This window comes from Fusarium sambucinum, chromosome IV, assembly GCF_050947815.1.
Source record: "Fusarium sambucinum isolate potato_lamoka chromosome IV, whole genome shotgun sequence".
NCBI lineage: Eukaryota > Fungi > Ascomycota > Sordariomycetes > Hypocreales > Nectriaceae > Fusarium > Fusarium sambucinum.
In genome coordinates, this window is record NC_139291.1 from 4,084,655 (window position 1) to 4,107,914 (window position 23,260).

The 23,260-nt window shown below is 46.4% G+C and overlaps 10 protein-coding genes across 10 annotated transcripts; 5 read left to right on the forward strand and 5 right to left on the reverse strand.

The window, feature by feature from the left end:
* Positions 1-269: 269 nt before the first annotated feature.
* FSST1_001351 (cytochrome P450) lies at positions 270-2,052 on the forward strand (the record flags this gene model as incomplete). The annotated part of the gene is made up of 4 exons (XM_083227240.1): positions 270-759; positions 819-887; positions 939-1,541; positions 1,610-2,052. 4 exons carry the CDS (start codon positions 270-272, stop codon positions 2,050-2,052), a joined length of 1,605 nt encoding a protein of 534 aa, XP_083091533.1.
* A 971-nt stretch (positions 2,053-3,023) lies between these two features.
* On the forward strand, positions 3,024-5,498 carry FSST1_001352 (transcription factor domain-containing protein; the record flags this gene model as incomplete). The annotated part of the gene is made up of 7 exons (XM_083227241.1): positions 3,024-3,059; positions 3,128-3,249; positions 3,306-3,787; positions 3,839-4,131; positions 4,182-4,619; positions 4,709-4,959; positions 5,009-5,498. The coding sequence occupies 7 exons, from the start codon at positions 3,024-3,026 to the stop codon at positions 5,496-5,498; spliced, it is 2,112 nt and encodes a 703-aa protein (XP_083091534.1).
* Positions 5,499-5,554: 56 nt separating this feature from the next.
* On the reverse strand, positions 5,555-7,908 carry FSST1_001353 (fungal specific transcription factor domain-containing protein; the record flags this gene model as incomplete). The annotated part of the gene is made up of 6 exons (XM_083227242.1): positions 5,555-6,026; positions 6,102-6,352; positions 6,408-6,845; positions 6,902-7,203; positions 7,262-7,725; positions 7,847-7,908. 6 exons carry the CDS (start codon positions 7,906-7,908, stop codon positions 5,555-5,557), a joined length of 1,989 nt encoding a protein of 662 aa, XP_083091535.1.
* Positions 7,909-8,510: 602 nt separating this feature from the next.
* On the reverse strand, positions 8,511-9,809 carry FSST1_001354 (uncharacterized protein; the record flags this gene model as incomplete). The annotated part of the gene is made up of 1 exon (XM_083227244.1): positions 8,511-9,809. One exon carries the CDS (start codon positions 9,807-9,809, stop codon positions 8,511-8,513), a length of 1,299 nt encoding a protein of 432 aa, XP_083091536.1.
* Positions 9,810-10,688: 879 nt separating this feature from the next.
* FSST1_001355 (RraA family protein) lies at positions 10,689-11,441 on the forward strand (the record flags this gene model as incomplete). The annotated part of the gene is made up of 1 exon (XM_083227245.1): positions 10,689-11,441. The coding sequence occupies one exon, from the start codon at positions 10,689-10,691 to the stop codon at positions 11,439-11,441; it is 753 nt and encodes a 250-aa protein (XP_083091537.1).
* Positions 11,442-11,796: 355 nt separating this feature from the next.
* FSST1_001356 (HpcH/HpaI aldolase family protein) lies at positions 11,797-12,944 on the reverse strand (the record flags this gene model as incomplete). The annotated part of the gene is made up of 4 exons (XM_083227246.1): positions 11,797-12,264; positions 12,318-12,526; positions 12,576-12,703; positions 12,751-12,944. The coding sequence occupies 4 exons, from the start codon at positions 12,942-12,944 to the stop codon at positions 11,797-11,799; spliced, it is 999 nt and encodes a 332-aa protein (XP_083091538.1).
* Positions 12,945-14,517: 1,573 nt separating this feature from the next.
* On the forward strand, positions 14,518-15,632 carry FSST1_001357 (D-2-hydroxyacid dehydrogenase family protein; the record flags this gene model as incomplete). The annotated part of the gene is made up of 2 exons (XM_083227247.1): positions 14,518-14,704; positions 14,761-15,632. 2 exons carry the CDS (start codon positions 14,518-14,520, stop codon positions 15,630-15,632), a joined length of 1,059 nt encoding a protein of 352 aa, XP_083091539.1.
* Positions 15,633-16,035: 403 nt separating this feature from the next.
* On the forward strand, positions 16,036-17,187 carry FSST1_001358 (branched-chain amino acid transaminase; the record flags this gene model as incomplete). Its single annotated transcript, XM_083227248.1, has 1 exon — positions 16,036-17,187. One exon carries the CDS (start codon positions 16,036-16,038, stop codon positions 17,185-17,187), a length of 1,152 nt encoding a protein of 383 aa, XP_083091540.1.
* Positions 17,188-17,485: 298 nt separating this feature from the next.
* FSST1_001359 (uncharacterized protein) lies at positions 17,486-19,201 on the reverse strand (the record flags this gene model as incomplete). The annotated part of the gene is made up of 2 exons (XM_083227249.1): positions 17,486-17,796; positions 17,854-19,201. 2 exons carry the CDS (start codon positions 19,199-19,201, stop codon positions 17,486-17,488), a joined length of 1,659 nt encoding a protein of 552 aa, XP_083091541.1.
* A 2,564-nt stretch (positions 19,202-21,765) lies between these two features.
* FSST1_001360 (uncharacterized protein) lies at positions 21,766-22,443 on the reverse strand (the record flags this gene model as incomplete). Its single annotated transcript, XM_083227250.1, has 2 exons — positions 21,766-22,301; positions 22,353-22,443. The coding sequence occupies 2 exons, from the start codon at positions 22,441-22,443 to the stop codon at positions 21,766-21,768; spliced, it is 627 nt and encodes a 208-aa protein (XP_083091542.1).
* Between the last annotated feature and the right edge of the window lie 817 nt (positions 22,444-23,260).

Sequence of the window (23,260 nt, forward strand, 5' to 3'; positions counted from 1 at the left end):
AGCCTCGATACGACATCATAACACCGCGCGAACCACCGTTGCCGGAAATCAAGGACTCCGTGGCAAAGGTCTACTTCGGACCGGTGTTTGTCGAAAAAGCGCCGCGATGGCTCGTCTATCAGATATCTCGTTTGTAGGATTTATCAAAAGCCAACACATCAGCAATTCGGTTTCCTCCCATCCCACATGGATACTCAATCACTTCATTTTACATATCCCAGGGCAATTCAATTCAAACATCCAAACAACACGCCTATTGATATTAGCAAATGGCACTGCACGCAGTGGACAATACTACGACTTGGACGAGTTCTGAGGTGTGGACCCAGAAAGATTCCTTCATCAAGTTGGGAAACCATGGATCAGTTTATCTTGTCTTTGCACTCTTGATATCGGCTTTTGTCGTCTTTCGTGGCTACACTAAGCCGGTGGACAAATGGCCCGTACTCAACCCGACTGGATTCGAGATCATGGGATTCAAACGACGAGTTGAGTTTGCCGATATTGCCGGCAAACTGCTCGAGAAAGGCCGACAAATGTTTCCCGAACAGCCTTACCATATGATCACTGACACCTGCAATCTTCTCATTCTACCGCCCAAGTTTGTTGAAGGAATTCGGAACAATCCCGACCTGAATTTCTCCGAGAGTATCACGGAAGAGTTTCATGCCTACCTCCCCGGATTTGAGACATTCGCCCCTGGCCGCGAGGATGACCTCTCCAAGATTGTGGTAAAAAAGCAGTTAACAAAGATGCTAAGTACAAAACAATCTATGACCCATTACTCTACGAATAATTACTGACAGAGTAATCATTAGACCAGATTACGGAACCTCTATCTGTCGAGACCGACTTTGCTATCCGAAACTATTTTGGAACTTCTACAGGTGAGAATATGCGTCCGAAATACTATATTCATGATACTGATTCTATTGAAGATTGGACAGAATTTGATTTTTACGACGGTATCCTTGATATCGTGGCGAGAATCTCTTCCCGGGTCTTTCTTGGACCCGAACTTTGTCGTAACCAGGAGTGGCTCGATATCACGAAGAACTATACCGTCGACAGTTTCATCGCCGCATTCATTCTGCGACTTTTCCCAAAGCCGCTTCGATGGATTATCCACTGGTTTCTACCCCAGTGTAAACGAATTCGAGGCCAAATTGCGGATTCAAAGAAACTTATCGAGCCTGTATATAGGAGCCGTAGAGAGCTCCGCCAGCGCATGAGAGAGGAGGGAGGAAATGTCCCAGATTTCAACGATGCTATTGATTGGTTCGACCAGGAAGCGAAAGGAGAGCCCTACAAAGAGGCTTACTGCCAGCTCGGATTGTCTATGGCTGCTATCCATACCACGACGGACCTACTGACTGAGACGATGGTGCAAATCATGTTACACCCAGAGTTGTTTGTTGCCCTCCGCGACGAGATCAGCAAAGTGCTGGGTGCGGATGGCTGGAAGAAGACTTCGCTGTATAATCTCAAACTGCTTGACAGTGTCTTGAAGGAATCTCAGAGGCTAAGGCCTGGAGGTATCGGTAAGCTGCACAATACCCTCCCACTGGTCATGGTACTGTTTGACATGACGCTCATACACCATCCACAGTTTCTATGCAACGCATCGCCCTTCGAGACACCAGGCTACCCGATGGCTCTTTCTTACCCAAGGGCCAGCGTTGTGCTGTCGATCTCAATGGCCATGGTGGCATGATGTCTAGCGAACACTACGACAACCCACAGACTTTCGACCCATATCGGTTCACCCGCATGCGAGGACAGCCTGGCCTTGACTCCAAGTCGCATCTTGTAAGCACAGGCCCTTCTCATCTGGGTTTTGGTCACGGTCAGCACTCTTGCCCGGGCCGCTTTTTCGCATCCAACGAAGTCAAGGTCGCGCTTTGCCATCTACTGATGAACTACAACTGGAAGTTGCCAGAGGGCGTTGTGCCCAATACTATGAAGAGTGGATTTAGTATGGCAACTGACCCCAAGCTGAAGATACTCATTCAGCGACGTAGTGAACCTGAGATTGATTTGCTTGATCTTTAGAGTATATATTGGGCATTGGAGATAGTGTTACACTCTTTAGATTGAATTGATCTGCACATGCTTGTGTTCTGTCCAAACTGTTATTTCGCGTGACAATTTCCTCCTTTTGTTTCTAGTCCCGCTTTTGGCACAGAGGAGGCCATGCGTTTTATTTCCATTATATCGTCAAACCACAAATGGAGGATGTCGAATAGTGTGATGACTTATAGCTCCTGTACCCTACGCCGGGAAGCTAGCCTCAGGGTATCAGAAACATTGACCGCTGTGAGCATAAATGACAAAATTAGTAGGTGACTTTGTGCCTCTTAAGCCGTAGAACTTAGACTACTTATTTTTATACCCTAGGACTAAGGATGTCATTTTTTCTGCTACCCAGCAGGCTAGTAGTCAGGTACTTGCTTACATTCATCGAGCATAGCGATAGCCCATGTCCTGAATGTACGTGGCAATTACAGACGCTAACGGAAATGTGGATGTCTAGGATCCCTGGTCTGTCTTGGCATAAGCCACAGCATAGCAGTACCTCATTTTGGTAGTAGGCTCCGTTAAAAACTGTACCTGTTTGCCGTTAATGCTTCCGCCGTTCTTGGCTTGCCGCCCTGAAACTCCGCGGAATCCGGCCTTTGGAAGACTCATTGTCCTTCAGCTCAGGCCACATGGTCCATGAGAACAGGAGTCAGGTTTCCTGTTAACAATGAATAGCGGCGAATTAGTCTTAAATAAAGCAAGCTGACATATATTCGTCCAGTCAACGAATGCTTTTATTGTTGGCTTTTTCTCATTAACGCTTCACCTACACATCCCAGGTTGAGAATAATTATTGACTATTTTTTCAATGAATGAACCTGATATGCTTAGGTCCGGTACTGATGCGGAGCTTTCTCCAGCTCAGGACCATTCCCTTACGGTGGAAAAGCATTCTGTGAGATAACAGTCCATCGCTCAAACCGTCAAGCTCCTGCTAACACGTAATGCGACTTCAGTGTATCCAGTGTCGACAACGAAAGGTATCCCATGCCTCACTTGAGTCGTTAGGTGTAGAAATACTTATGATCCTGTTGCTGATAACAATTAGATTCGTTGCGAGCGTGTCAAACCGTGTCGCCAATGCTCAGACCGAAATATTCAGTGCACATACCCTGCAGCTCGCATGCCTCGTTCGAAACGGAAGCGTACCCTCCCTCCCACCGAAGAAGTGTAAGACTCATCAAGCTTCGGTTGGCACAATAGGCTTCTAACTGTATATCCCTCAGTCACAGGAAAATCGATGAATTGTCGGAAAAGATTGACCGCATTGTTGCAACCATTGGAAACGTCCACCCTATCTCAGCTTCCACCTCACGATCTCCCAATAATGCTTTCCCCATTCCGCTAATCGATGCGTCTCCATCTACAGAAGCAATTGATCAAGTGATACCTTCACCACAAGATTCTTCGCGCATAGGGGACTCCCAAGACAGTGAAACATCTTCTGAATCTTGCCTTGAAGATGATGACCACTTGGTATGTCAAGCACGTTTTGTTACTGGCCATGTGCAATTGAATGTCTCGAACAACCTCCTCAAGGTTCCTGAGGAGGTCAAATCAAGCCTGGATGCCCTAAAGAGGATCGTGGGAAGACATGATGAGCAGACTGCCAACTCCAAGCCTGCCTTCTCACAAATCGGCGTTAGTAAGGACGACTTGAAGCTGCCGCCTGCATGGTTGACAATGCTGGCTATCCAGAAGGTAAAAGGTAAGTAAGGAACAGACGAACAGACAAGCCAGTTCATTAAAATGTCTACAGATACTCCTGCCTTGGATATCTCATGCCTGCTCGCCTTCAATGATGTCAGCCATTTCATTAACTATCTATTGAATGGTTATTCCGAAAAGGCTTCCCTGATAGATTTGATCATCCTAAATTGCGGACTTTATGAAATCTTCATTCACTACGAATATATCGAAACAGACTCAGCATTGAAAGAGGCGCTTCTCGCTGCCATTCCAATGTGTCGTCATAATCTTGGGAAACTACTAGCAAATCTTCCCCTTAACCTGCCCTGCAATATCCATACCATCAGAGCTCTGCTGATGACGGTAAGAGGGATCAATAAGCTCAATAACTACATGGCGCTGACTGTCTTAAGGTATATTATCATTTGGGCGAGTGCGAAATCTCTCTCGCATGGAGCCATATTGCAGCTGCTGCTCAACTTTGTTTCAGACTTGGCCTTCATACTAATACACATTTAGGACATCGGCTAGAAGACACTCGCTCATCTAGAGTAAGGCTGTTCTGGTTGATTTACATGATCGACAAGGTTGTGTCCCTGCGACTCAATAGGCCGTTTTGCATTGACGACAGAAATGTGTCAATAGGATTGGATTGCATTGAGGCGCTTCCCAGGAAACGGCTTTGTGCTGTCGTGCCAAAGTGGATCAAAATTTCAATGATCTATGGTAAAGTATACCTTGATTTGCACTCAGCCAAGGCTTTGCTTGATACACAAGATGCGCGAGAAGCGCGGGCTCGAAGTCTGGCAGATGAACTAGAAGCCGTGTTCTACTCAAGGGATCAAGTGGAAGTAAGTCGATGAGGTGCTCCATGAGGACACAGAGACACTGTACCGGAAAAGCGTGACATAGAGCTTGGATGGATGCTAACTCGTACTAGGATCAACTTTTCGAGAGCGTAGGCCAAAAGCTGGGAACCGCCGCAGTGGATATTCAGCGAAGTGTCGACCTAGTCTCTCATTTGTCGTGCCTCACTTTAATATACCGAACTATCCAGCCTACACAAGCCTCCGGCTCAGCCTTCTCAGAAGAATGCCTCACAACGGCCAGAGAGTGCCTCAAAAAGCACCGTATTTGCTTGGCCCAGCTTGGCAGTGCTTCGCCCTTTTCTCTCGACGTATATATTGAATGGTAATTATTTACGTTTCACAGTTTGGGAATTATTCTGACAATGCTTTAGGGCCGTCATGGGATGGCCATTCGTACCTTTCGTGGTTGTGTTCTGCAATACAATTGAGAATCTTGATTCAAGTGGACTAGCTGAACTTTGGAGTGTCATAGAGCCTTTGAAGCTCATTGAAAGTATTTTGCCAACGTCTTACAAGAAACAGTTGCGACTGTTGGGAATTATGTACGACGTTGCGAGCAAGTATCTCAGCTCTCATTCTGATGCTATGTCAGCAGCATATATGGAGCCTTCTTTTGAAACTCCTTTCAATCTTCTGTTCTCACAAGTCGGCATGCCTGTACCAGGTTGCGAGACGCAGATGCAGCAGGATTTCAACGTAAGCCCAGATGACAGGACGGCGGGGCAGAAAGCAGGTTTGATAAGCACGGCGGCAAACCAAACAAATTATCATGGATTACAGGAAATTGACTACGGCAGCCAGTTAGGGTATTGGTTGGATTGTGACCAGAAGCTGCTTCAAGCTCTAGAACATAAATTTTAATGATATATGATGAAATCTCATTAGAATAACAATTTGCAGTTCTTATATTCAAAGTTCTAAAATGGCCCGGAATGAGGATCGTCGAACATCTCCGAGTTATGCCCATTTCCCCCGAACCAAGACTCCAAATCGTGAATATTGTATGACAAAAACGGCGGATAGACACCTTCTTCTTCTTGTGCGAATGCTCCACTACTGCCATCAACATGTCCAGACTGTAAGCCAAGGCCGAGGTCCCACTCATATGGATTGACTTGGCCTGAGAATGGGAGGCTCAAACTCGCCAGCTGACCAAGGGTCGGGTGGGTTGCTTCTTGCAAAACTGCGGAGCATTCAGCGTAGCGTAAAGCAACTTCATAAAGTGCTTTGAACAGGGGATGCATCCGTCCTGCAGCCTCCACAAGGACCGGATTCGATTCCATCGACGTTATATAGTCCTGTAACCGCTCAAGGTCTTGCTTGTCACGGGACTCGATGACGTTACAAACCAGAACAATGAAAGGAATAAAGGGGGAATAGTTGAGCGTCCTAGAAACAATTGTGAGGTTAAATTTCAAAGTTATTTGTCAACTATTTGCAATAAGTGACAGTGACCTTACATACCAGTGAACATAAGTTGACAAATACTGTGGCTTTATATCCCTGAAAGTCGCGAGGAAATCATGGTGTCGTTGCATCGCCATCCTGGCTGCTTCAACACATAAGGGAGACAATGCGGATGGAGGATCCCCGGGTGAGGAGCTGGCCCGATAAACAAGAGTGAGAAGCGAGGCACGCGACACATCGTCAGAAAGTGTAAGGTATTCGACCATTCTTTGGCCGTACTTGTCTCTGGCATGCTGTAAATGCTGGTCCTAAAGCTGGATGTCAGATTTGTAAACTTTTCCTTTTCCTCATTGATGCTCATACACTTATTTCTCGAGATCGTTTGTCGAGGTCATAGAGCTCATTTGCAAGAGCCTCGACCCGAGATTGTCGAACATGAGGGGGTGCGGCCATGGCTTCAGGGCTGTACAATCGCTTATAGATATTGCCTTGACAACGAGCAGTTTCGATCCAAAGTGCTACTGATGCATTCAGAGACGACGGGCCCTCATGTAAGGCGAGCATGGGCGTAGTGATCTCCCAATCTTGGATGACCGACGAACGACCAACACGTAACGACAGACTTTGTCCCATGAGATATGCCATCCAAAACAACAATTGTTTTGTTTTCATGTCATCTGAGACTTTGCCATCCTGTGGAGGGGATAGTCGGTGATAGCCAAGCGTTCGACAAAGGTCTAATGTCCTGGAGACTAGATTCCATGCCAGAACCGGTTTGTGAATTTCCATTGTATAGATAGCCTTTACTCACTGTTAGTTAATACTAGACATAATTCCAAACTCATATAAAGACCTACGCCTAACAACAAAGCAGTAGCCATTTCTATCGTTGTAGGGAGATAAAGTGGCAAATCAGCTAGAGCCGACTCAAGATTAGTACGACACATGGAACAATACCGCTTGCTTTGACCTTCATCTTCCGTTTCAAGCTGGGATTTTTCGATGAACAGCTCGAGCAGGCCATAGTGGACAATGATATGATCAGTCACCGAGGCATCTCCAGAAAAGTAGACCCTTAGGCACATGTATGAAAAGGACTCTAGGGGAAAGAAGTCGCTAACCCACGCAACTGAGTTGAGAGGGTTTGACGAGTGGTTGTCTGCGACGGCAATGATGAGCACACTGCATAGGGACAAATGTGTGGCATGACAACTCACCCTTTGCGGTGCGTATAAGCTCTACAACCTCTTCAATTGGTGGTAGATCACACTTCTGTGAAGAAGGTTTAGTGACTTGTTTTGCGACAGGAAATGACTCCTGGGGCTTCAGTAAACCACGTTTCATTGCTTCGATAACACAGCGAAGCGACTCTAATGCTTCTTTGAGATTGTAGTTAGACTCTGTCGCTGAATTGATGCCAGAATTCCTATGGAGAAACTCATTCCCGAAGTCATGTCGGGCAGTCAGCGAGCGCTCAATTTCCGAGCCCATGTTGTTCACACGGGAGGCCGTAGACCAATTCCCGGATGACAAAGATTGGTCAACATTATTCGTTTGATTGGGATGTTTAGGTGTTGATTTGGTTGATTGGCTGTTCGACACTGGGATACTACTATTAATTTCGTCCACGAGTCGAGTGATATCATCAAGTCTGTGATTAATGACATCGATCTTTTCTTTGCTATAGTGCCGTGGTCAGATCTTGAATCCAGATCAAGTCAGACCGACAAGAGATGTGCCAAATCTAAGATGACTAGGAGCTTGAGGAGATACGAACTACTTATCAGAAATTGTTGTAAGACTTTGGGTCTTTGCTCTTGGTTGCCTCTCTGCTTTGGTGCAAGTAATATACGCCTGGAGACATTGTGTGCATGGGCAATTGCCGTCACATCGGATCTTGGAGATAGATGTCAGAACGAAAGATCAAACAGTCGTGATCAGTTTAATGCATATATCTTACTTTGCGTGAGCGGCATTGTTCACACTATGCATGTGCTTGTTAGCAGGTTACATGCTCTGGGTTGCGGATTTACCAACGGATTTGCGGAGAGACTGTCCAGATGTTGATGGTTCAGACACGCCCCTATTTGGATCTGAAGGCTCTCCGTGTGAGTTCGACATGTCATTCAAATGGACTGAGTTCAAAGCGTGGGCCGAAAAGGATTCCGTTAAATGAAGAATGAAGTGGAACTACTCTGCCTAAGAAATAGTGGAAATACAAATCGATTAGCGCTACGGCCCGAAATAATCCGGGACGTACCCACGGAAGCTAAGCTTAGGAATTTCATAAGAGAAAACAGAAAACACGAAATAGTCCAGGACAGTTGAGGTTATTGAAGTATAAATTTTATGAAGTTTTGAATCACAGCCTCATCAGGATAATCTCAACATTAGCACAACTGATGAGGTGTGTTCTGGTCAATCCCTAGCTACACTGTTTCATCTACCTAATTATGCCGAAATCACCTATGCACTAATTCTGCTCATTGAAGCCTTGATCTCCCAATGGTCTCGATCCCTGATATAACGAGGGTTCTGAGCGATGATGGAGCAGGGCAGGTAGTGCGCGTGGTTGATGTTGTACGTCACACTTCCACTGACACCAACCAAGGAGGAAGCAAGTGCAGCATCACACATGGTATGGCACGTGCTTCCCCATCGACCAGCGATTGCTTCCCTGACCCATTTCTGTTCCAGATCCTGCTTCAAGTCGAGTGCTTTGCTCTCTAGAGTAGCAACTTCAAGATGTCGCAGTGCATCCATAATGATGGCTGCGGCCGGAGCCTCGCGTACTTCAAGAACCTTGGCATCGGTTCGAATCGGCTCAAGTCCAACAAATCGGCCATGTCCAAACTTTCCTACCTCGACGTTGAGGAGGGCGATGGCTTCGATAAGAGGCAGCTTGTTTCCGTTGATCGAGATGAGGTTTCCATCCTTGAAATTAAGCGTAAGCTTCTGGGGAGAGCAGTCCATGTTTCGCTGTGTCCACTGGTATGCAGCTTCTGGGATGGTGAAGCTCTCAGGGTCATCCAGAGGGCCACTTTCGAACTCTCGACACCACAAATTCTCATCACCGCTGAGCTTTCGGTCTGATAGGAAGGTTAACCCAACTGCAGACAGCTCTTTGGCCTTGTCCTCTCGAGAGATGGCCGAACGCACATACGGACTGCCAAAGTCTCCAGAAAAGGCATAGCGTTTGATGCTGTTGTTGAGTCGGGGCAAGCTGTTCTGCGACAAGTTGGCCGTATGAAGAAGAAGCTTCGCGTTGAGGCTTTTGGCGTAGTCGGTAACTAGACGAGCGATAACAGGGCGGCTGAGAGAGCTGCTGACGGGGTACATTCCCATGTACTTTGCATGGGCACGGATGGCTGGTATGACACCTTCCTTGACCAATCGCTCTCGACCGTCGAGGCATCTGAAAGACGCACCAAAATGGGCAGCGTTCTTGGTGAGTTCCTCCTTGTCGATGGGTTCTCCAACATCCACAGCTACGGCATGAATGTTGGTGAAACCAAGATGGTGAAGTCTCATGAGAAGATATGTGCTATCCAAGCCACCACTGAACATGGTGACAACAGGAGCATCTCGGTTCTCGAACCTTTCAGCAATATGCTCAAAACTTTCAATCCGACTACTTTCCTCGCGAAGTAGTTGGACCATGGGCTCTTCGGGCTTGGATTGCTTGACATTCAGCACAGCTCTCTCATTAGGCTTAAATGCTGGGTCATGGTCAACATGGAAGGCATTAGCTTTGCCATGATCCATGAACAGGACTTCAGATGCTTGAGTCTATCTAGGTCATTAAATACTGTTCTTTGTACGTATTGCAGTAAGTTGCTTACCATTTTGTTCTGTTGTATTGCCTGTGAATTGTGGAAGGAGCTTTTGGTGAAGAATATGTCGCTTTCAAGATGGTTGAAGATGAAGATGCTATGCTTTACAAGGTGAAATAACTTTGCAGTGTAATGATGAGGTGTTTGAGTCAGATTCTCAGGATTAATGACGACAAACACAGCGACTTTTAATCCATTGTCTTCTTCCGTCTGTTCTGTACAACGATCAGCACAGGTTGTTAGAGCGACTGCGTTCACCTATTGTCCCATCTTGTTCGGGACTTTGCGAAACCATGTGCGTCATTCATTTGTCTAGAAAAAGGATAACTGATACTAGAGGCATATAACACTAGCAGAATGCATCAGTAGTCATGTTTCTCCTGCGTGCGCAACTGGCGGTGTCGTCTGCTGTTCCATCACACGCCCCTAGGTGTAATGACCGAGAATAGATCGAGCGACCCGTTCCGCGAATTGACTTTGACCAGGCTTACCAGGGACGACGTCCAGCATGTGAGATCACTTGGTGATGTACGCCGGTGGAGTATGGAATAAGTGGCTTGCTGAATGGGTGAATGCAGCTGCATAGTCTCCACGATAGGTCTCGGAGTACGTACGGTACGTACACGTAATCTGAATCTATTGCGCCCGTGCCAAGAATGTTTCCGGGAATCCCCCCTCAGTTGAACCAGAGACACGTCGCCCAGTTCAACTGCTCTTCTTATCTTCGTGGTCTATTTAACTTTAGCCTTTGTCTCTGTATTATAGTCTGTTCAGAACACCACACCAATCTAAGCAACAATAAAATAAAGCAATGGCTCAAATCATTCAAAACGGACATCACGTATCTGAGACTCCAGATAAGCCATCGTCCAATGGCAACCAGAACCCAAAACAACAGCAACCTGAAGACCAAGAACTTGTTGCACTTTTCGCCGCATCAGACACCCCTGCAGTCTCCGATGCTCTCGACAAGCTGGGTATACCAGGCCAGGTTATGAACATCATGCCCTTGGCCAACTATCAAAAGGTCACTGTCGGACCAGCATTTACTGTGCGATACGTACCCATCTCCAGTAGTGGCCCACCGAAAGGTGTCGGCGACTGGATCGACAACGTCGCTCAAGGCGATGTCATTCTCATCGACAATGGCGGTCGCACAGACTGTACTGTCTGGGGTGATATCATGACTCAGTACGCTGGCATCAGAGACATTGCCGGGACAGTTATTGACGGTGTTTGTCGCGATGTGAACCGTGCCATTACTGATGACTACCCCATGTTCACGGCTGGTCGATTCATGAGGACTGCAAAGGATAGAATTGAGGTGGCAGCTGTGAATGAGCCTGTTGGGATTGGACATGTACATGTGAAGCCCCGCGATATTGTTATTGCGGACGCCAATGGTGTTGTTATTGTTCCAAGGGATCGCGCTCGCGAAGTGGCTGAGATAGCGCGTCATATTGACGAAAGTGAGGAGCGTATTCGGGAGATGATCGCTAGCGGGACCACACTTGGCCAGGCACGCGCTGAGCTCAACTATCATAAGCTACAGCGCAAGGGTTAGTCAGTGTTTAGGTGTTGAGTAATGTCATGATTTGGAACAATGCCATATATTTTCCCAGGCCACGTACAATTTACAGTAAAAGTGAGGTACTGTAACGACTGTAACTATTGCTCTTTCAAACAAGTGGTTGTAACCAGACATTTCATAACAAGACTCGACCCTGGTAGCAGTCACACAAATATGGTTATTCTTACAAGTGTGAAACGATTCAACACTTTCACTATGTACAATGAAAAATACCCAGCTATTGCAGAATCAGTAGCTCGGATGTAGGTAAAATAAAACTGGTATTATGCCAAGCTTGGTAAGAAGCCACTCTGTACCCACCGCAGGCGGCATCTACATAGAGCCTAGTTTAATGATGCCCATTGGTTATCCCATTGCCGACGCCGTTGTTCACCCCATTAGTGATGCCGTTTGCTTTGCCGTTAGCTTTTCCATTGGCCTTTCCATTGAGCTTCCCATTGGAGGCACCGTTTGACGACCCGTCTGCCACCCCCAGAGCTTCCTTCATCTGAGCTAGGTCACTCCGATGAGTCTTCATAACAGACAAAATATCAACACTGGTAACAACCATTTTGAAATTCTTCAGCCAGTTCACATCTTCAGTCTTCAGTCTGAAAGCAGGAATCATGAGTTGAATTCCAGTTTCCTTGGAAGTAGCTATCATTTTGGAGATAGCCTCTTGAAACTTGGACTCATCAACAAGACCATTGGGGTTACGGACTGGAATGCCCAGGGTGGCCTTCAGGTCTGTAACACCAACCATGAGCACGTTGACTCCGGGGGTTCTTGCAATGGCATCGACATTCTCAACGCCCACCTTTTGTGACGGTCAGCATTGATATTAAAGATTTCATGATGGATAACTCTTACATCGCTTTCAATCTGGCAAATTACTGAGACATTTCTATCTGCAATAGTCTCTGACGTCCATCCCTCAGGAGCAATGTTTGTGATTCCATCATACAATGCAATTGGAGAGATGGATCTCATTCCGCCATTGTAGGCATGTCTGACCTTGTAAACAGCCGCTGCTGCCTGCTCAGGTGTATCAATCTGGGGGAAAACGATACCACCCGCACCTTTTCAGGTTAGCTACCTCGGTCATCGATGTTAATATCAGATACTCACCTGCGTCCAAGGCATAAGCTAGCAAGTCAGAGTCAGGACTGGGAACTCGTACAAGAGCAACAGTCTTGCCTTCGCTGGCAAAGTTAATCGTCTGAATAAGAGACACAAGAGTCTCTGGATTAGTCGGCCTATCCTCGTTAGATACTGATACTAGAAACTTGCTGTAGCAACATACACATGCAAAGTGTCGACAAAGATAAAATCAAACCCAAGGACAGCTACAAGCCGGGCCATTTGGGTATGAGGAATTCCCAACATGCAACCGAAGATATGTTGTGGTCGCTCATGGTCTCCTTCATAATCAGCAGCACCGATTGCGCCGTTCAAGTTGGAAGGCTGGAAAAGGGAGAGAGCTCGAAAACGATCCATGTTGGTTGATTGATGTCAAAGCGAATAATGAGATTCCTTGTGTGCTGTAGTGTAGTTGTTTGTTAGGCAACAGTCAAGATTTGTCCTTGCACTTTTGTTCATGACCCTTCAAATGAGGACTCCAGGGGTAGTAACAACTACTACGTAGTAGAAAGCGGTGTGATTTGATTGCATCTCAGTGGCTTGAAAGTTGAGGTTTGCAATACGCATTATCAGGACAGCTGCAATTAGCGTCGTACATGATGTCTTAATCACGGTGTAGAGTGCCATGTCTTCGCCGTCCTGCGTCGTCTAGCGACACCCCTTAATGAACCCATCAAGTGATGATGACATTTTGGTTGATCCTGGTGCCTGCCGAGGGACAACGATGAGAGCGGCTGACAATGTTCAGTGAAAACAGGGTCGTTAGTCGAGGTACGGATGCAGGAGAGGGGAGATTTCGTTCCCGCGGATATTTGCATAGGTATTTTTCGTGGCCAGCAGGGCATCTGTCGTATTCACTGGTCCGGAACCACATTCCCGGTTAGATGCGCCACTGCAAACAACGCAGATCAGAGGTGAGCTGGTGTTCAACATGGACTAATGCAACGATAACGACTAATTTCTTATGCCACGGCAGTGAAACGGACTATCCCGTTCTGATCGACATAGTAGTTCAACTTAATTTTATCTGTTAAGATTAACACATGCAAATTTTGAGTATGTGTGTCTCTCATGTTGTTCAACGTCAATATGCGGTAATCTTTGAGGAGTCCGACTAGAGCCCGCCGGTGGCTTTGAGACTAGGTAAGCTTGGAAGTCAATTACCCCGCCAACTATTGCATAAGGAAAATGTTAATGAATGTATGTCTCTCCCGCATTGACGCATGTGTCTCTTTCCATGGCTTAAATGTTCCTGGTGCTGCAAAGTTCCTCCCATGTGTATACATATGTCATCGCGATAGGCTACTGGGACACTAGCCTGATAGTCCTGCATACACGTACATTGCCAGAACCTGCATCCCTAGACTAGTTGCGGAGTCGGTCCACGGCCCGCTGTTTGGTGCATTCCAAGTCTGGGCGGGGGAAAAGGAAAAGTAGTCTAACAGGCGGTTATTAAGTAAAGCTAATTCACTCCACAGTCGGTTGCTTACTTGCATTAGACTCAATCTTGTTACAACAGAAGCAAGACATGCATCCGATGGATCAATTAACTACCACGGTTAGGTCTCTTTCTCGTCTCACTGCAGATTGTGTCTTACATGTCACCTCCCGCCTCCCCGATCCATGTTTTCAGCTTACTTTGAGTTTGTTGATCTCTACCATATCGAGAGAAATCTCATCTCACTCGGAACGCCTATCTGCATATTTGATTCCGGCACTCTTGCAACTATCCTTGATGTGGTTGATGTTGCAGAACCAGGAACAGCAGCACCGTTCATGTCCAGCAACACAGACCGCCATTTCATGTAACCGCCAAGGGAGATTACACGTTCTCTCCGACTGAGCTGTACCCTATAGTATCTGGTTGACGTACAATGCTCGAGAATCTTTGTTGTCTCTCCAAGTTTCTCACGCAAGCTCTGTCTACACAATGGTTACTCGCGTAGCTATCCTCGACGACTATCACGGCTTGTCATCTTCACACTTTTCCAAATTGGACCCTTCAAAGTATTCTTTCGAGTACTTTCCAGCTACATTGCGTCCGTATCACGATGACGACACACCCCAGGCTGAGAGGGATGAATTAGTTCAACGATTGGAACCATTCGAAGTTATTGGTGAGAGATACCCTGCACCGTCACACCAATCAAACTTTGCTAATAACCGCCTTCAGGTACCATGAGAGAAAGAACGCCTTTCCCTAAGCAGTTGATTGAGCGTCTTCCTCAACTCAAACTCATTCTGAGCAATGGTCGTCACAACAAGGCCATTGACATGCAAGCTTGCCACGAAAGGGGTATCCCGGTGACAGGCTCTGATGCCCAAATGGCCACGGTGGCTACCTTGGAACACATCATTACCATGATACTAGCGATCTGCCGTGACATTGCACACAACGATGCAGCTGTCAAGAGTGGGAAATGGCAGACTAGTATGGTTACTGGTGTCACTGGGAAAACCCTCGGCATTCTTGGCTTGGGACGTCTGGGTAGCTCTGTTGCTCGAATCATGAGTTCAGCTTTCGGCATGAGAATCATCTGCTGGAGCTCAAATTTGACCCAGAGCACTGCAGACGAGCAGGCGAAAGCCCAGGGGTTGTCAATTGAACGCCCAGATGGAGAAAAGACATTCAAGTATGTTAGTCGCGATGAGCTCTTCTCTACCTCCGATGTAATCAGTCTGCATTTATTATTGTCCGATCGAACAAGGGGACTGATCACGTCCGAGGACTTGTCAAAAATGAAACCATCTTCATTTTTTGTCAATACTTCCCGTGGTCCCTTAGTAGTTGAAAAAGATCTGCTTGAGATTCTGAAGGCAGGGAAGATCCGAGGAGCAGCGTTGGATGTATTCAACTTGGAGCCTTTGCCAGTAGATAGTGAGTGGAGAGACACGAGTTGGGGTACTGAAGGCAAAAGCCAGGTTATTTTGACACCTCATATTGCGTACGTAGAAGAACGCGTCATGAACGAGTTTTACGAGCATCAGGTTGCAGAATTGGAAAGATGGTCAAAGGGAGAGGCTTTGAAGAACACTATGTCCTAGATAGCGACAAATATGGTAGATGTTGCAACATGCATTCAGTCCTAGAACTGCAGATGCAAAATTATTGTGGCAGATTGACCGTTTTATAATGCTCAAATCGATTTCCTCACAGAACAGCATGACTTGAAGACTACTTAAATATCTTGCGGTCATGACGCATATTAACAGATGTCGCAAATAGCAGGTTGGCGCTCCAAAGCAAAGACAGCTAGGTACTAGCATGACCACTGACGACAAGGTTGGCTGGTCATCTATGGGCCATTTTTTGGCTGCAATAGCATATAAGAAACACTTCGCACCCCAACCATCCCACTACAAAAACGCCACCCCAGCCTATTTTCCTCATTTTATACCAAGGACTTTACCGGCGTGTCTACTGCTTAGTTAAACTCGCAACACAGCAATGGCACCTCTTTTCCCTTCGGTTACTTTTATTCGTAATGGAAATCCAGTTCCCGACGTCGAACGTCAGAAGCGTTTGGAGAATCCTGAGCTGGGTATCTCTGACACTGATCATATGGCCATCGCTAAATACGCCGATGGTCAGTGGCAGACTGCAACTATCCAACCATTTTCTCCCCTAACACTGCATCCTGGATCGAAGTGCTTCCAGTATGGACAAACACTATTTGAAGGCATGCAGGCATACAAGACACCTGATGGGAGGATTGTTCTCTTTCGACCTGACAAAAATGCAAAACGCCTCAACGTCTCTGCCGACCGCGTCGCCATGCCAGAGCTACCAGAGAAGCTTTTTCTCGATATGGTCAAGGCACTGGTCTGGGTTGAGCGCGACTGGTTCCCTTCTGGTGAAGGTGGCAGACTTTACCTACGTCCCTTCATGTTCGCTGCAGGAAACTCTGTTCGGTTCGCAGTAGCCAAAGAGTATATCTTTTGTGTTCTTGTTTCGCCAGCACGCTCATTCTTCAATCGAACTGTACTCAATGTCTACGTCGAGCCGCACTTGAGACGAGCATCGCCAGGTGGCACAGGCAGCTCCAAATGCGGTGGCAATTACGCAGCGGCTCTTCGATCACACCAAGAAGCTGCTAAGTATGGGTGTGACCAGGCGCTCTTCTTGGAAGATGACGGCAAAATCCAGGAACTTGAAGTGACCAACATCTTCTTCGTCATGAAAAATGGTACGATCCGGACACCTTGTCTGAATGACACCATTCTGGACGGTGTAACACGAGCATCAGTCATGGAACTGGCCAAGGGACGAGGTATCAAAGTAGAAGAGCGCGACTATTACTTCAATGACTTTCATACCGACGCGATGAGTGGCGAAGTGCTTGAAGTATTTGCCTGTGGTACTGCTGGTGGTCTTATCGCTGTTGGTTCGTTCTACTGCCCGCTTGGCAAAACAAAAGCAAGCAATGGAACCAGTGGAGAAACCTGCGGCGAGTTCTTAATCGGGGACGGCGAAATGGGCGACTTGACCAAGAAGCTCAGGTTGGAGTTACTGGGAATACAAAATGGTACCAGAGATGATCCTTTTGGATGGTTACATGAGGTTCGGGATGATGATCTGCCTCATTATTCTAATAATTAGTGGTTTCGGTTAACGATCATAAGCTATCATAAATTGATCTGTTTTTCATATACGAAGAACTGATGTTCGATTAACAAATCCATGCATTACCATTCATCGCAGACGTACTGGCCCGTTGCCCTCATGTTCCTTTGTTTCGCCAACACTATAACCTGCAGGATTGTTTCAATAAACTTGAATTTGTTTGTTCGCTCATTGAATTGTCCGGCCGCACCAGTGATTTCTACCTTGGCTCATTGCGTAGCACTGTTCAAACTTCTATACTAGGCCATTGCATGGCAGCATCTGATCTCGCCCACTATGTCCTGTCCAACTTTGAATGTAGCTTATGTTCTTTGACCAACGAGATACTAAGAAGTGCCAGCACCGCCCAACCCGCCATCATCACCCACACAACTCTGAATGACTCAATGAATGACTCCATGACCCCGCTTAGCCAGCCTTGAGGAAGGTGCTGCAGTTCTTCCAAACCATCCAGAAGCCGACGGATCTCCTCAGGACCACCAGCCTTATCGCCAAGCAAATTCCACAACTTGTCTTTCAGCGTATTCTGGTAGGCTGCAGACGCCATGGTTATTCCAACCGTACCTCCCACACTCCTAGCTAGAACTGCATCTGATGTTAGTGTCATTGCCGACATTAATCAATAAACATGTTGATACTTACAGATTGCTGATGTCACAAGTGCTTGCTGAGAGTGGTCGACTGCAGCGAGGCATGAAACAGTAGCGATTGTCAACACCGCGCTGAAGCCTCCACCAACAAATAACAGCCCGATACAGGTAAGGTAAGGCGGACTGTTATCATTTTGGAATGTAAACAGCATAGTGCCCAATGTCAATGACAAGGCACCCAGGATACCAAATCGTCTGTACCTCCCAGTCCATGCCATAGCATATCCTGTTCCAAGAGCTCCGATTGACCCACCAAGAGGCGAGGGTAGAAACTTGAGGCCAGCAGTCGTAGTAGAGTCGCCGAGAACCTGGAGGTAGAGGGGTACATAGAATGTGGTAGCCATCAAGAGCATGGAGATAAAAAGACTGGCAGCACAGGCAGACAGGATTGTGCGGTCGCGAAGACGTCCCACAGGGATGATAGGTTGCTTGACCTTGCTTTCCCACCATATGAAACCAGCAAAACAAACAATGGAGAGAGGTATGGTTGTCAAAGGAAGAGGATGGGTCCATGGTACTGTGTTGCCACCTGTGTTGAGGCCAAGAAGCAAAAGGACCAGGAATGAAGAGGTCAGCAAGACGCCCAGAAAATCAATTCGTGCGAGATACGTCTTCTCTGATACCTTGGCCGGCACCTTGACTAACCATCCGATGACAGGAATAAGTAGTAATGCAGGTGGTACTTGAACCAGAAATGCAAGCCTCCAGCCAAATTCGGTGCGGTCGTGAAAGAGGCCTCCTATGACAGCTCCAAGCATTGCACCTGCTCCAAACCACAAGTTGGCAATACCTTGCATGATGCCTCTTTTTCGAAGTGGTGTCAGATCAGAAGTCAGGAACGTTGCGATGCTTATCATTCCGCCTCCACCGAACCCGGCTATAACGCGACCGACGATCATAGTGTAATGATCAGTTGCCACGCCGCAGACCAGGTTTCCCAGGGCGAATAGAAAATTGCTCAGCATCAGGCCGGAACGACGTCCGAAGATGTCAGTAAGTCGGCCTGCAATAGGTTGACAAGCTGCATTGGAGATAAGGTATGCAGTTGCAAGCCAGGACAGCAAGCTGAGCGAATTGAATTCGCTTGAGATAGGACCTGACAAGGTTGCGATGATTGTCGAGTCCAAAGCACCCAGGAAGACACCAAACCATGCAGTAGCCATGATAAGTATCAGCCTTCCCAGGGGGGGTTCCTTGACGAAGACGATGGTCTCCTCATCTCCATGGCTTGCACAAAGGGCATCATCGTCTAACTTGTTCAAAAGAGGCGTTGTCTCCGTCACAACTTGGGTGGCTTGGATTTTTTGTGTAGGGCATTCATCATAATGGATTTCTGCCATGATTGAGGTGTGAGTCGTGTTTCTTTGGTTAAGTCGATATTGCAGTATGGTCAATATGCTGGTTTAATTTGAAGATGGTGAAGAGGAGATCTGACTTAATGACTATTTATGGCATCAATCCGTCCTCCTTGATTACTTGGCTACATAGTAGAGTTATACGGTAGCACTGAATGGTTACACACATATTATTCGATTGCATTCACACTTCCATGACGGGTACTTGGTATGAGGCTGGTAGATCACATTGTCTCCTTGCATGAATCCCTGTGCAGGGAAATGCAGAGCATCAATGTCGTGGGAGAATTTCGAGACTTCTGCCTAATACTTAGCGATACCGTGGTCCAACCTATTGCTGATCGGCAGCCGAGAAATCGATATGTCCGACGGGGTTTCAGTTCGGTTAGTGATTTGAACCCTGCTAGGACGTAGATCATGGATCAGCCGCTATAGGTCCGGGATTTGAACCACCCAGTTGGGTACTGATGATCTGAGACATATGCTCCTTTGGCCAAGGTGGGAGTCATTCCAGTCCTTGAACACCTGAACCGCCTGACTCTCAGCTTTGACTGTTCCTCCTACCTGTCCACAAATAAAATGCAACTGTCTCACAATGATATCGTCAGGACGGACACACGTCAGAACGCAAGGCCACCTGTCAGGTTCGAGGAGCAAGACGAGAAATGAGAGACTTGGAAGGCCTCGGTGGCATTTCGAATCTGAAATGGGATTGAAAACCCGACATCTTCTTCATCACGGAGAATGGCGGAATACTGGCTCAATAAGTTGTCTCAAGGCTACAGGGGTTTCGTTTGAGACATGTTTTTGTCAACATTGCTTCGTACGCAGATCATCCGAGCTAAACCCTCCTCAGGTGACACACATCAGTAATCAAATTTTGGAACTCAACAAAATGTTGGGAGGAGTTGCGCAGAGGCTGGAAAACCGAAAGACATAGCAGAAACATACGAAGTGGGGGATAATCGTAAACAGAAATCTTGACCTTGATGGTCATCTGAATGTGAATTAAGTCTTGTGGCTGCATGAAACTATTGAGAGGATTGCGGAGATGCTATCCGGTCTTTGTTATCCCTCTACATATCTTTCTCCCCTCTCAGACTAGCTACCCATGTTGCATTACAAAAGTCCCGTGGTACTTACTTGGCATGGGAAAAGAAGCTGCGAGTAAGATATCACCAGCCAATGCGGATAATAAATTAAGAGATCGCCATTTTCGTGACGAGGCTGAGGGTTGCAGCTGTGCCGTCCGTAGAACACGACCAAGACCTTGTCACACATAAGTCGCGGAGATGGACAAAGCCCCGACACCTCAACAACCAGCCTGTACCCGGAAACTTACTTGCCGGTAAACAGGAGATCAATCAGCACGTCAGTTCCAAGATTCTTATGAGACCCTGTTTGCTTGTTGTCAGACAACCTGAAGAAGTCCAGTGTTCAACTGATTGTCTATAATCTTGGACATTTTTACGCCACAGACACTTCCTATCTCTTTAAAGCCGAGTGACTGTCTTTCTGATGCGTCACAGCTAGGTGTGGCTAATAAGCAACAAAACCAGATATCCACGTCCGTGACACCGGTGCTCGTATTCAATAACGGGAGTTAGCCTAGGTATATCGAATAGGCAGCTACTTTGTGACTCGTACTAGTCCGAGTTTAATACTTGAGAATTACTCAATTAAGTAACAGTTGAGCTTTGTCTTGGTTGTTAGCTTAATAATTGTGATGGATTGCATTGTTATCTTGGCGAAAATTGCACAACGTAGATAAAAGACTTTCCCGGATAATAAATAACATCATGGCATCCCTTGCTCAATACAGGAGGAAGACAATCTATTACTTAGGTTATAAATAAAACAAGAGATAAAGCTTTATAGAGACTATATAAATATAGAATTGCATTGTCAAGGTATTATTATTCTTTTTATATGGTATTCTTTCTCAGTACCGGGTAATTGGAGATTTGCTGGCGAGGGCTGTTTAGCAAGCACATAAACATAATGCTAATTCACGCTGAAAAATAATAACCAATAAGAACTCGCCTCGATGGCTCAGTGGTAGAGCGTGTCACTAGTAATGACAAGGTCCACGGTTCGATCCCGTGTCGAGGCAAGATATCTAGGAATAATGACCTATTTTTTATGATGTTTACTTTTTTATTTTTCTTGTTCTCTTTTGGTTTAAATTGTTGAATGTTAAATTTTCCCCAAAGATACGGCGCGAATTTGCAGGACGCATTTTAGCGCCTCGATCGCGTAAATTAGTATAAGCGGCCGGACGGTTAAGTGCTAATTTAGGGGACGCGGTTTTGTTACACTGCCCATTATTAAATTCCATTCTCATAGTGATCATATGTATACATGAAGTCGCAAAGTACACCAACGCCATTCATATCACACTCCCAGTCCTCTAAGTTATTCAACGACGAACAAATGCGCAATATAAAGCGTTGCAGAATATATTTCCCAGAATACTATTTTCAGAATAACCCCTGTTGATTTGCCAGTACTTTCGGCTTGCTTCTTCCAGTAGCCTCTCCATACATGTACTACATCTTCAACGGCATATTGAACTCCCAGAATCCCAATAATTGTTTAATGTTCGCTCCTTTGGACTTAGTAGTCAGACTGACCATAGTCTTCTTCCCACTTAGAGTATCGAGTTGCACGATAGAGAGTTCCACCGCCTCGCTCAGCTCCAGTTTGAGTTGGTGGGCTCCCGGCAAAAGGTTAGGCGTGACATGAGTGCCGTTCCACATCCGAGAGGGTTGCATGTCGTCATTGATGTCATATTGACTTTGCATAGCAAGCAGTGGCTGGGACTGCCGGTGGACATCAGATCCTTCAAAGTCCACGCTAATGTGTGGCTGGAGGCTGTGATAGCGGAGGTCGATCATTTCATCTTCAAGTTGTCGGACATGATTGACGGCTTGACGGTATGTGACGACAAGTTCATCCCATCTGTCTTGTGCAGAGAAGTCTGATTGAGTGGAAGGTGTCGCAGGGGGAGTAAACGAGAAGGACGAGTCGGTTGGAGTCATTATACCCGTCTCAAACGAGGACATTGGCTCGTCTATGTCGAGTACTGGAAAGTATTAAGATAATTACTTTGGCTTCAAAATATCTGGGCTCTTACCTTCAAAGTCAGAAGGGGACAACGTGTCAACAGAGTCACCACTGGAAATGCTTGACACATCTCCATCGTCGTCCCAAGCGATACGAGCCATATTGTGATGTTGATGATAATACTGAGATGCAATTGTCTGAGATAGTTGGGCGCTTTGCTCGTCCGGGTGGTTGTGAGATGACGAGGTTCCAAAAATCGTGACGAAACGATTTATACTGCTTAGAGAGTACTGAAAGGACGATGTGAACTTTCAATGTCGTCACTCAGGTTTTGAATTGAATACAGCTTCTGTTTAAATAAAACGTTCAAACAACTGCATATGTTGTACTGAAGCCTGGAATTTTGGTCAGTTATGCACATACAGCCTTTGTCGAGGAGTGAAATTTCAAAGCAACAAGAGGAACAAACACCAACGGGTGGTTAAAGAACATGGAAGTGTTACAAAGAACAACGTGTAACAAAGATCATTGTCATGAACATTCACATCCCTTGTAGAACTCCAGGATGGACAGACTTACTTACACAAAGGGTCACCAAGAGTTTCACGGAATCACCTCAAGGGTAGTTTTTGTTCTGGAGAAAGGTGAGTGAGCGAGCGAGGAATTGACAACAACTGACTCTGGAATTCTTTTCTTCTAGCGCACCTCTCTGCCTTTTGTACAATTCTGATTATCAACTAACCAGAGCGGGGACAGTTTCACACCAGCAAACTCTGAAAACGCCTTCTGCGGCCAACGGTCATCATCATCCAATGATAAACAGCGGCACCACGGCCCAGCGACTAAACACAGCGTATGACAGGTGGTGGGACAAACTTTATTACCACAAACCAGTTATTTCAACGTTGAATCCACAAGGCGTCTTCCCTCATTGCCAAAAGCAGCACGTGGTTGTTGATCTCTTTGGACCACCTCTGA